We start from the raw sequence: 12,876 nt of genomic DNA on the forward strand, positions 1-12,876 counted from the left end.
TAAAGTGTTTTTAGATTCACATTGTAGAAGGTTTGAACTTTGAAAATCCAGCTGGCAGGTCTCTTAGAGATTCATCTGTATGTGTGTGTGTGTGTGTGTGTGTGTGTCCTCTGTCACTTTGAACCTTGGACTTAGAACAGGACTCAAGCCACACTTGGAAAACACATATGACTCTTTGCTGTTTGATTCATTCCTGGAATTGGAACAAAAACAATTAAAATAATTTCAGATGGAAATATTCCCACCATGGACCTGTAGTTTCTACAGATTTGAACCATGCAATAAGCCTGTGTAATTAGTGATGGTATGTATAAAGTGGAGAGCTGGAACGCAGTCACACCCAGAAAGGAGGGAGAAGGCATTCCCAGGATCATCAGGATAGCAGAGGTCAAATGTCAAAAGTAGATGGGAGAGGCCTGAGTCACAAGGAGAGAAGGCAGGCCTGGGTGTGAGCACCATAGCTCTGGGAAGCTTTGCGACCCTGGAAGGCCCCTTTTCAGTTGTACTGCAGGCATCAATGCCTGGAGGATGGAGGTAGGCAAGACACAGCCAGCTGTTGAGGAAGCCCAGGGCCCAGGACAGTGGACTGTTTGCCTTGCAAGGCTTGCCATAACTGGTTGGTCACCAGGTGGGTGAGCTGGGACCTAAGAGGGCCTATCTGTTGTTTCCCTTCACAGGGCCGAACTTGACACAGACAGCCCCTTCATTCTCTAGTGTTCTGAAGGACAGTGTTGTCATTGAGGGCCAGGATTTTGTGCTACGGTGCTCTGTGCAGGGGACTCCAGCACCCCGGGTCACTTGGCTGCTCAATGGTGAGTTTCCCCCACTCCAGTCCCTGTGGCGGACCTGAGTTCACTTGTCACTCTGAACCACATGTGCCTCAGAAGGGCAGAGAAGGGAAGACGTGGGAACTGGCTGGGCTGTTTGCTAGCTGGCCTGGCTCATCTGCTCTTTGGGAATACTGCTGCCAGCCTGGCAGGGCGGCTGGGAGAACTCACTTCCTTCACATGTATAAAGTGGGAGGGTGAAATACCTGCCCAAAGATACGTATGCAGCTCAATTTCATATCTTATGATTAGACTCCTAACAGAGCATTGATAAGCGTTTGTTGAGTCGATAAATGAACATGCAGATGGATAACTCAGTGACCCACATCAGAACGTAGCCAAGGAATTTGACCTTTTATCGAGGGGCAGGTGGATCTAGAATGAAAACTAGTGATTCATTATGATGTTAATTGTAATTCTATAATTAAGTAAAGCTCTCTGACTTTTGTTTTGTTTTTGAGACAGGGTCTCTCTATGTAGCCCTGGTTGTCCTGAAATTTACTGTGTAGAAGAGGCTAGCCATGAACTCAGAGATTTCTGCCTGCCTCTGCTTCCAAGTGCTGGGATTAAAAGTGTGTCCCATCACTGCCTGGCATAAGTAATAACTCTTTGAAAAAATAATTAACAAATATTCTCACCCTTCTCCTCTTTTGAGGGTCTTCTAATTTTAAATTTTTAATTTAAATTTAAGTGTGGGAGACTGACTTTAAAACTGGGAACAGTCTGTTCAGTGGGCATAACTGGGCAGAGGCTGTTGGTGAGAAACCTTAGGGACCTGCTAAGAGGGGACTCTACGGCCCAGAGTCATCAGATAACTGATCTTCTCATTTGGAGGCAGAGAGCTTGTGATCTTAGCCAGTTCTTGCATCTTACAGCACAGGCTTCATAAGAGGCAGCACCCACCACTTGTCACCAAGTAGTCCCCAGGTGTGTCATCGTCCTGACCCTTTGCTGTAAGCCTCGGTATCACCACAGTTCTTTCAGGCTTTGCCAGGGAGTGAGTGTGAGCACGTGTTGTACACACTCCCTCCAGTTAGCTTCGGTAGATAGGTGAGAACTGCAGTCTATCCCTCACCCATGGACAGAGCCTGGACTGAGGGCAAGGACCCAGCCTGCTGCTAGGCGGGTGTGAGCCTAAGGGCCAATCATGGGTCTGAGTGAGAGCTTCACTTTGACCGGGCAAAGCTAAACAAGGATCAACGAGCATTTCCTCCAGAGAGCCAGTTTGTAAATCCTTCCAGGTGTCCAGGCTACATACCTCTGTACCAACTAAGCAACTCCACTGCTGTGGCGTAAAGACAGCAGACTGTGGAAAGTTTATGGGCACTGAAATAAGAATGTCATGCAATTTCCTCATGTCATAAAATTGTTTTCATTATATTAAAAATATGTATCAATATATTTTAATATACTAATGTTAATTACACACACACACTACTTAAATAGCACTTTTGGTTTGCCAGCTATGTGAAACCAAATTGCGTAAGTCAGTACAAAAAAGATTTTTTTGTGCAGTAGACGGTGGTTAACAGAAACTCACAGCTGGTCCGTATGCGGGAAATGAGTATCATTGGAATGCCCAGCCACAAATGAGCTGTTGATATTGTATTCATCCCAAAACTCGGGACCACCTCAGTAAATGGGACAGAAAGACCATGAGATCCAGAAGTCGAGGAGGGCTGGACTGGAACAGTGTCATCTGGGCAAGACAGGGCTGATGCAGTCATGAGCCCACAGCAGCTATGGCTGCCTGCATGAGACCTGTACAAGATCCATCCAGTTAACATTCTAGCATGGAGCAGGGAAGGGCTCACCAGCCCCTAGCCCTAGCTAATGAGCTATTGGTAGTTGGTGGCTTCTGGAAGAGGGAGAATCTGTTTTCTTTAAGGGTGTGGCCCCTGGTTGGCCTGTCATGCTCCATTCTCAAGAATATATGAGCAGCATAGATTGGACTCGCTGAGTTAATCAAGCAAAGCAAAACAAAACAAAAGGGACACAAAGTTGCAGGCTGAGATGGGAATGGATCTGGTAGGGATGAGGGGGAGAGTTGGGAAGACCAAGACCAAAGTACATTGTATGAAATTCCCGGGGCGGCCGCAATTACAGAAAGCCAAGTCCCTAGCTAGGGCGAGCGGAGGAGGAGGCACAGCGGCCGGCGGCCAAGCACTGCGGAGCGAGCCAGCGGGCCGGCGCCAGCGCCCAGCAGCCGCCTGGGGCCGCAGGAAGCACCCCGGGAGAGCGGCGGCGGCATGTGCGTGTGGCCCGGGTGCGGGCGGCGGCGCGGGAGCAGCGCGGAGCGGCAGCCGGTTCGGGCGGACTGCATCATGGACGAGAAGTTGTTCACCAAGGAGCTGGACCAGTGGATCGAGCAGCTGAACGAGTGCAAGCAGCTCTCAGGTCAAGAGCCTCTGCGAGAAGGCTAAAGAAATCCTGACAAAAGAATCCAACGTTCAAGAGGTTCGATGTCCAGTCACTGTGTGTCAATTTCATGATCTCATGGAACTCTTTAGAATTGGTGGTAAATCACCAGATACAAATTACCTGTTTATGGGAGACTATGTGGACAGAGGATATTACTCTGTTGAAACAGTTACACTGCTTGTAGCTCTTAAGGTTCGTTACCGAGAGCGTATCACCATACTCCGAGGGAATCACGAGAGCAGACAGATCACACAGGTTTATGGGTTCTACGATGAGTGTTTAAGGAAATACGGAAATGCAAATGTTTGGAAATACTTCACAGACCTTTTTGACTATCTTCCTCTCACTGCCTTGGTGGATGGGCAGATCTTCTGTCTACATGGTGGGCTGTCACCATCCATAGACACACTGGATCACATCCACGCACTTGATCGCCTACAAGAAGTTCCTCATGAGGGTCCAATGTGTGACTTGCTGTGGTCAGATCCAGATGACCGTGGTGGCTGGGGGATATCTCCTCGGGGAGCTGGTTATACCTTTGGCCAAGATATTTCTGAGACATTTAATCATGCCAATGGCCTCACGTTGGTGTCCAGAGCTCACCAGCTGGTGATGGAGGGATATAACTGGTGCCATGACCAGAATGTAGTAACAATTTTCAGTGCTCCAAACTATTGCTATCGTTGTGGTAACCAAGCTGCAATCATGGAACTTGACGACACTCTTTTTTTTTTTTTTTTTTTTTTTTTTGGTTTTTCGAGACAGGGTTTCTCTTTATAGCTCTGGCTGTCCTGGAGCTCACTTTGTAGACCAGGCTGGCCTCGAACTCAGAAATCCGCCTGCCTCTGCCTCCCGAGTGCTGGGATTAAAGGCGTGCGCCACCACGCCCGGCACTTGACGACACTCTTAAGTATTCTTTCTTGCAGTTTGACCCAGCACCTCGTAGAGGCGAGCCACATGTCACTCGTCGTACCCCAGACTACTTCCTGTAATGAAAATGTAAACTTGTACAGTATTGCCATGAACCGTATATTGACCTAATGGAAATGGGAAGAGCAACAGTAACTCCAAAGTGTCAGAAAATAGTTAACATTCAAAAACTTGTTTTCACACGGACCAAAAGATGTGCCATATAAAATACAAAGCCTCTTGTCATCAACAGCCGTGACCACTTTAGAATGAACCAGTTCATTGCATGCTGACGCGACATTGTTGGTCAAGAATCCAGTTTCTGGCATAGCGCTATTTGTAGTTACTTTTGCTTTCTTGAGAGACTGCAGATATAGGATGTAAACATTAACACCTGTGAGTCCAGTTGACTTCACTTAGCTGTAGCTTACTCAGCATGACTGTAGATGAGGATAGCAAACAATCATTGGAGCTTAATGAACATTTTTAAATAAGTACCAAGGCCTCCCCTCTTGTTGTGTTTCTTTCAGGGATACCATTAATTTAATTGTATGATTTGTCTGCACTCAGTTTCTCCCCTTCTCAAATCTCAGCCCAGCGTTGTTCTTTGTTACTGTCAGAAAACCTGGTGAGTTGTTTTGAACAGAACTGTTTCCCTCCTGTAAGATGATGTTACTGCACAAGTCACCGCAGTGTTTTCATAATAAACTTGAGAACTGAGAAAAAAAAAAAGAAATTCCCAAAGGAAAAAATATATAGAGAGAATGCAACATATAAATACATATTATATGTTATATTCTAAATAATAATATTAAATGTAAATGATTAGATATTATAATATATATTTAATATTGAGCATGGGGTAGATCTTGGCTATCCACACTTTTCCCACTAGAGGGCAGTAGTGCTTAAATTCCCTCCCGTGGCTTCCAACTAGTAGTCCCCTATACCCTCCCCGCGCCACCCCCTGCCCTGCTCCCCTACCCACTCACTCCTACTTCTTGACCCTGGCATTTCCTGTACTGGGGCAGATAAAGTTTGCAAGGCCAAGGGGCCTCTCTTCCCAATGATGGCCGACTAGGCCATCTTCTGCTACATATGCAGCTAGATGCATGAGCTCTGGGGGTACTGGTTAGTTCATGTTGTTGTTCCACCTATAGGGTTGCAGACTCCTTCAGCTCCTTGGATACTTTCTCTAGCTTCATTAAGGGTCCTGTGTTCCATCCAATAGATGACTGTGAGCATCCACTTCTCATGCAGCCATCCATTTGCCAGGCACTGGCATAGCCTCACAAGAGACAGCTATATCAGGGTCCTTTCAGCAAAATCTTGCTGGCATGTGCAATAGTGTCTGCGTTTGGTGGCTGATTATGGGATGGATCCCCGGGTAGGGTAATCTCTGGATACAGAAAATGTGGTACATTTACACAATGGAGTACTACTACTCAGCTATTAAAAACAATGAATTTATGAAATTCTTGGGCAAATGGATGTATCTGAAGTATATCATCCTGAGTGAGGTAACCCAATCACAAAAGAAGTCACTTGATATGCACTCACTGATAAGTGGATATTAGCCCAGAAACTTGGAATACCCAAGATACAATTTGCAAAACACAAAAGAAAATCAAGAAGAAGGAAGACCAACGCATGGATACTTCATTCCTCCTTAGCATAGGGAACAAAATACCCATGGAAGGAGTTACAGAGACAAAGTTTGGAGCTAAGACAAAAGGATGGACCATCCAGAGACTACTCCACCCAGGAATCCATCCCATAATTGGATGGATTCTTTCTTAACTCTGTATCATGACGTGCTCTGAGCCAGCCAACAGCTTCTTTCTTCAGCCGCTAGAAGGAGTCAGGGGCTATACATCCAAAAATGCAAGCTTTCCTAATGCTTGCCATGCATGTTGGGACAGAGGAGACAGGCTGATGACAGTCAAGTACTGTGCTGGTGATCTCAGGTTTTAGGGGTGTCCTTGTTACAAAAATAAAAGCAAAAGGTACCCAGTCCTCCCAATGGTAAGAGTCTGGCCCCTACCTTCCCTCCCCACCTCCCCCCCTCCCAGTCCCACTTTTATGGAGTGCAATGGATTGATTGGGAAGGTTTTCTTCCCTCCCTCTTGCTTTGGCAGTCTCTGCAAACACTGTCCTGGAGACATGAAGTGTTGTTATGTGCAGATGAAAACATTGCTTTGTGGGGAGGGCTGTTTCTCACTAAATGGCCCGCCTCTCCTGCCTCCCTCCCTTAATTTTATGAGGTGCAAACTAGGACTGGGGGCCTGGCAAGAGAAGGAGCAGACAGTTGCTCCCCATATAGCAGATGAACACATTCCTGCTAGCAGGCCAGACCCTTCAGTGAGGAGACAGACTATTTCCCTATAAATAAAGGTTCCGTTACAGAATGATAGCATTTTAGAGCATGCTGTATTATGGACAGCACTGGCGCTCACTGCTTACAATCTATAGGACTGCATATAAAGAGGGTTTCTAGTAGAAGGACCATTCATTTTCTGTTCTCTATGTTTATCCTTCCCTTGAATGCTAAAGTGTAGCTTATCACGCAGAGGAAATTAACATAATTGTGACAATAGGGAGGAGCTGCTGCTTTGCTTTCTGATCAATATCTATAATGGGAAATGGAATCATTATTTTGGAGGCACCTCAAAGGAGCTGAGAGCCGCATGTTCAGTCTGGGTGAGGTCTACTCTGCCTGAGCCTGGGCTGTGAACCAAAAGACCCTGCAGGATTCTTCCCAGGTGTGTGGAATGGAGATTATCCCAAAATGCCAGCTGTCTGTCCTTGCTGTCCTGCATGCCAAATTCTTCCAGAGTGACTCTGCCATGTCTTTCCAGGCCTGCTCTTGTCCTCCATGGATTTGGGCCAGCCCAAGCGTCATGACAGTTGTCCCGCTGGGGACAGGGATGGAGCACTACCACCGGGTGCTCCTGGCCTGAGCCCTTCTATGCTTCCCTCTGCAGGACAGCCCATCCAGTTTGCTCACTCCATCTGTGAGGCAGGCGTGGCCGAGCTCCACATCCAGGATGCCCTGCCAGAGGACCGTGGCACCTACACCTGCCTGGCTGAGAATGCCATGGGGCAGGTGTCCTGCAGTGCCACTGTCACCGTCCAAGGTAGGATCTTTCAAGCACACTGCTAGATGTATTTCTCCTACCGGTGTCTGTCTGCATTGAAGAAAGAATGTTTATAGACCGTAGGATGGCTGGCCCAGATCCAAGGAGCTGAACTGGAATCTAAGTGGAATTGTGGTTTCTGGCAGGCAGCTGCAGAAACAGAGGGGCTGCTGGACCATCTAGGGATAAAGGACAGGTTGCACAGAAAGTCTTGAGCATAGGCACACAGCAGCACAGCTAACATCCCAACACTAGAGAACATGAGAAAATCCTGATTTCCAGGCCAACCTGAGATATATAGAAAGCAAGACCCTGTCAAATAAAAGGAAGGAAAAAAGAAAGGAAAGTAGGAAGAGGAGAGAGGGGAAGTCCCTGACCTGACCATCACGGCAGGCAGACGGAAGAGATGGTCTCTGCCAGTCCTCAGTAATCCAAGGGATTGGAGGGATCCCTTGACCCCACTGGGTCATGGACACTGCAAGACTTTAGGAGGGTATTCACATGTCATTAATATGCAAGGTCTCACAAATGGCTCTGTGCCCTCAGGAACTAGTGGTGAAGCAGATTCTGAGACTCTTGAAGAATCACTGGGTATTCCTCACCTACCCAACCCAGCCCTTCCCCCAACCACGCTTGTTTTCGACCATCACCTGCCTGTTGCCAAGCAATCTGATTATCACAGTCATTCACTGATCCCCCAGCACTTAGTCACCAGGGATCTGCAGGCATTGTGGAGGCTGGAGACTGACCCTGCTGGGCTGTGGGTGGTTATGGTGCCTGTTTCTAGGATGGGAAGGTGTCCAGGCCCTCAGGTAAGCTTGGTCCCACCTTTCCTTCGCTTGTGCCCCCAGCTCCTGAGAGTGACTGTGCCTTCTGAATGCTTAGACTGGGTAGAGTGTGCCTGCCTTCCCTGTCAGCCAAGCAGAAAACTACACCTCATTTCTTTTGTCCTCGGATAATTCAGACCTCGCAGAAGAGCCCTCTTGGAGTATGAACAGCCACATTCTGGGTGACTGCATGTGATGGTGTGACAGAAAAGGGACACAATGCCTTCTGCCTACCCTCATGAGCTGTACCACCTCACAGAGACCCTTAGGGCTCAGGGCACCGTGTTGACCCTGTTTTATACAGAAGGGTCTAATGGCCTTGACGTCAGTGGAACTTGGACAGCACAGGGTAATAGGTATAGCTGGCTTCTGAGCCCAGGTCCTGGGACAGGGCCTAGGTCACCCCATAACTGGCCTTTCTCAGAGTATTCCTCCCATGACCTGAAGTCGGAGGCTAGCCGCAAGAGGAAGGGAGCTGTCCTTCCCTAGGGCTCAGGGGCATTCTCTAACAGAGAATGTGGTCCATGGCTGCCCTGTGCATCCATCTGCCAGGAGAGACTTGGATTTCTCTGAAGAAATGCCTCTGTGTGGAGTCATGTGTGAACCAGTCTGCCCCTGCCTTCCAGGAAGCCTTCCACACTGGGGTCAGAGCTAGCAGTGGCCCGTGAGATCTTTTCTGGTCCACAGATAAAACCAACTTATCTCCATAGTTCTCATGGCATGGCTTGGGGGCCTCAGGGGACATAGTATGAGACTTCCAGGGAAGCACAGAAGTTCACAGGCTGGTCTTGGAAGCCCAGGGCAGTGGCTTTCCCCTTTTTCCCAGAGGCTAGACAGTCTGCAGTGGACAAGAAAGTACGAATGATATGGGCTGGGCCACCTTACCCAGTTTTGTGTGGACAGCTTCCTCTGATAGCTAATCCGCTGTCTGCCTTCAACTGTTTGTGTTTAAGTTGGATTAGAGGCTCAGCTAACAGTCTCTCTGTGTCTCTCTGTTTTTGTCTGTGTGTGTGTGTGTGTGTGTGAGAGAGAGAGAGAGAGAGAGAGAGAGAGAGAGAGAGAGAGAGAAAGAGAGAGAGAGAGAGTGAGGGAGAGGGATAGAGACAGAGGGAGGGAGGGGAGAGAGGCAGGGAGAGAGAGGGGGGAGAGAGAGAGTTAGTTAAGGGGTCTTCAGATGAAGGATTGGGGAGCTCTGAGGTGTTCACCTGATGCCGGGGTGTTGGGAAGGCTGGGGAGGGTTGCATGGTTGACCATCTAAGTATGTCTTAAAGAAAAAGGAGAAAAGCTGCCGCGTAGCTCCATCAGGACCCCTGGATCTGCTGTCAGCAGCCCAGTGAGTGAGTGCCCTCCTGGGTGGGGGATCTGCTGGCCTGGCCAAGCCAGACTGAGGCTCAGAACCATAAATGGAAACTAAGACAGACACAACCACTCGGGCCCGATGCAGACTTCCCTGCACAGGGCTGGCAGAGGAAGCCTGGCACAGTGACATTTCTGGCTCCCTGCCCCAAGGTGCTTTAGAGGTTCCAAGCATTATCTTGCAACTATCATCAGCGTTGGAATTACTCTGACTGTCTTAGCAGCTGCTCTGGCTCCAGACCCCTGGGAGCTGTTAGGGGCCATATTCCCTCCTAACTCAGTTGCTGCGCTGTCCTGCCCTAAAGCTACCCAGGCCCCGTTCTGTCACTCTCCGTGTGGCATGGTGGAAAGTGTGAATCCAAAGCCAGCTTGCCTGACCTGAATACCATTTACCACTTCCTAGTCCTGACCCCGGGGTGTCAACTCTCCAGGCACCACCTTCCTCTGTGTGACATGGGAGCCCTGGCACATGAGGACTAAATAGACGGATGGCACCTTGTCCACAGACCATGGAATGTTCCATATATGCCGTGGACAAGAATGTCCCAGGAAGTGGTTTTACGCAAAAAATCAACCTCTTGATTATCTGTCTGATAGGTAAAGAACAGGTGGGATTGGAAGTTCAAGATCAGCCTGGGCTACACAGCTCCAAACGTGAGAAACATGAGCAATTGATTGAGACTAACTTCAGGCCATGGCCTCCTGTGTTGCACCTCAAGGCTCTGACCACAAGATGTCGCAGTGCGGCAATGCATTACCTTCCACTTGCTGGGTTTCCCCCACTGTGAGGAGCTGATTCTGCAGCTGCCATGCCCCCTGCACACACACACACACACACACACACACACACACACACACACACACACACACACACACACCACCCCCTCGTTCTTTCGAGACTTGAGCAAATTCTATGCTGAAGGGAAGGCATAGGGACTCTTTCTCATCTCTTCAGCCTTTGGTCAAGGTTTCACAGTCGGTCCGAGCACTGGCCCAGCACGTGGACCACTCTGCTTGTCTCTGTAGTTGTACTCCGAAAGCCTACCTAGCTCCCACAAACGATGCCACTTTCTTCCAGAAGCCTCACCTCAGAATAAGCCCTGTTAACACTCTGCGTCCCTTGTTGCACTGACTCACTTTGCTAAGTACCTGCATTCATCTGGTCTGGGGACACTGTAAGACACAGGTCAGACAAAGGCCCCACCCTTATCATCCCTTCCTCTGATGGCGACGGAGCCAGCTTAACGACACATGCCAATTCATGCTCTTAAGGAAATGAATAGAGGTCAGTGCTTGTCTGCCATCCTTATACCCCTGTGCTGGATATTGTTCTAGGCAGGCGACAGGCAGCACAGCCAGTGCTCAGACCCTGGGGTGGGAGCAACACCAGCCTACTCGAGATGCCCACGGTGGCTGGAGCCAGGTGAACAGTCTGGCAGGACATTGCTGGAGGGAGTTGTGTCCTGCAGGCCCTCATGGGTTAAGGAATTAACTGATTGTTTGTTTAAGCATCTGCAGTCTTCCTGTAGGGAGACCCGTTGTCCTCCTGTTGTTGTATTTAGCACAGGGCCTGTCCTGTGAGCCCCTGTGAGCAGGTGAGCAGTGACAGAGAGCAATGAGGTGGACAAGTCTTCCCTACATGCAGGGAGGCATTACCTCAACTTCCCCAGTCCTCGAAGATCTCAGTGCTCTCGTATGGTATTAAGAGACCTGTGAATTAGCTCTCAACAGCCCCTCATCAAATATGCCTGTTTCCCCATCATTAACCAGGCAACATAGCCTTCCCTCCCCATCTAAATGGATGAATCCAAGTTCCTGCAGTGTTCTGGAACATCTAAAAACAGTTAATAACTCCCTGTATTATTAGGTCTGAGTCTGGGCAGGGAACTTCCTTGGGCTAGGATATTTTCAAATTACACCCCTACACATACACACATAGTATCTATGTCAAGGCTAAATTCTTTTTGGGGGGGGGGGGTGAGACAGGGTTTCTCTGTGTAGCCCTGGCTGTCCTGGAACTCACTCCGTAGACCAGGCTGGCCTCGAACTCAGAAATCCGCCTACCTCTGCCTCCTGAGTGCTGGGATTAAAGGCGTGCACCACCACCACCCGGCCAAGGCTAAATTCTTAAGCAACAAGATGAATTACTAGTCTGCTAATTGTACCTATTTTGACATGGTTCCTCCACTAATGGTTTGTTTGTTTAACTAAAGGCATGCTGAGCCTGTAAAGGGTACCTAAGGACATAAAACATGGATTAGGTAAAAAAAAAATCTGATGTGAAATATGTTTTATAAAGACATTTGCTAGAGAAGAGTTCCTCCTAATGAGGAAAACAGGGCCCTTAAAAGCAACCAAGTTCTTGACTCTGAACACCTAGGCATGTGGCCACTCCCAGCCTCCTCCTCCTCCTCCTCCTCCGCTCATCCCAACTCTCGGTGTGTCACTTGGACCTTATATCATCTGTCTGCTGCTGGCCTAAGTCACGCATGCTGCCCTCTGGCAGACGATCACACTGGTAACCTTTCTAACCCTTTCAGTACAGAGAGAGTCCTTGAAGGAGGGGAAGCAGCATTGTCTGTAGCCTGCTGTTTAAAGCTATCCTGAGAACCTCGGTCCGCCCGAGCATCTGCTCAGTCTTTGAAACTTAAGCTAAGCAGTGAGTTAAGGGGAGTCGGTGTCTGCCCAGCTTTTCATTGTCTACAGGCTGGGGCCTTCACACTGGGAGGAGGTGTGCAGGCCAAGATGTGTGCTTCTGGCACAGAGCTCAGAACTGGAGCCTCGCTTTACTGAGTGGACAATTATAGAGGCTCATCACTGCCCAGCTTTACAGCCCTTTGTAGACCATAGGCCCCCGTTTCCTGGCTCACAGACCTTGACCAAAAATACCATCCCAAATGAAAAACCTTGTGTTCCCAGTGGCAAAATGTGGCCCAGTTAGGACAGCACAAACGGTAGTATGGTTTCCAGGCCTCGCTGGCAAAGACCAACTCCTTGCCTGCCTGTTTAGAGTGTGATTATAACTGCTAAGACCTTAAGAAGGTTGAGGTTGTACTGGTCCCTGCCTCTCATCTAGCAGCCCTTCATTACTGGTTAGATCTTTTGTGAGATGCCATGTGTCTTGTCCCTTTTGTGAGATGCCATACATCTTGTCCCTTTTGTGAGATGCCACGCGTCTCCCTTTTGCTCTCTTCCTCACACATGCCTCTTTCCATTTGCTTCTTCAGTTGTGAGAAGTCAGCAGGAGAAAGAAAGGCCAAAAATGCCATCAAAAGCAGCCCTTGCGCTGACTTTCCAAGAAGGCTTAGGAGACAGACTTTTGTTGAAAGGGAATTCAGATACCTCCCCAGGGACTTACAGCTTGCCAAGTGCCCTGGAAATGGGAAGGGGCTGGGCTGC

The 12,876-nt window shown here is 48.7% G+C and overlaps 2 protein-coding genes across 3 annotated transcripts in view; both read left to right on the top strand.

Annotated features, from left to right (window-relative positions):
• The window catches only part of Mylk (myosin light chain kinase), a 252,091-nt gene that overhangs the window by 142,860 nt on the left and 96,355 nt on the right, over positions 1-12,876 (top strand). For both annotated transcript variants that reach the window (XM_029470833.2, XM_029470832.2), the window contains exons 10-11: positions 678-812; positions 7,142-7,294. In XM_029470833.2, the coding sequence (XP_029326693.1) occupies positions 678-812; positions 7,142-7,294 (288 nt within the window). The remainder of the gene's footprint in view (positions 1-677; positions 813-7,141; positions 7,295-12,876) is intronic.
• Positions 3,241-4,893, top strand: LOC147000628 (serine/threonine-protein phosphatase 2A catalytic subunit alpha isoform-like). The gene is made up of 2 exons (XM_085832237.1): positions 3,241-3,958; positions 4,141-4,893. Exons 1-2 carry the CDS (start codon positions 3,324-3,326, stop codon positions 4,238-4,240), a joined length of 735 nt encoding a protein of 244 aa, XP_085688363.1. The 5' UTR covers positions 3,241-3,323; the 3' UTR covers positions 4,241-4,893.

This window comes from Mus caroli, unplaced genomic scaffold (assembly GCF_978045245.1).
Source record: "Mus caroli unplaced genomic scaffold, Mus_caroli_1 scaffold_17, whole genome shotgun sequence".
Lineage (NCBI taxonomy): Eukaryota > Metazoa > Chordata > Mammalia > Rodentia > Muridae > Mus > Mus caroli.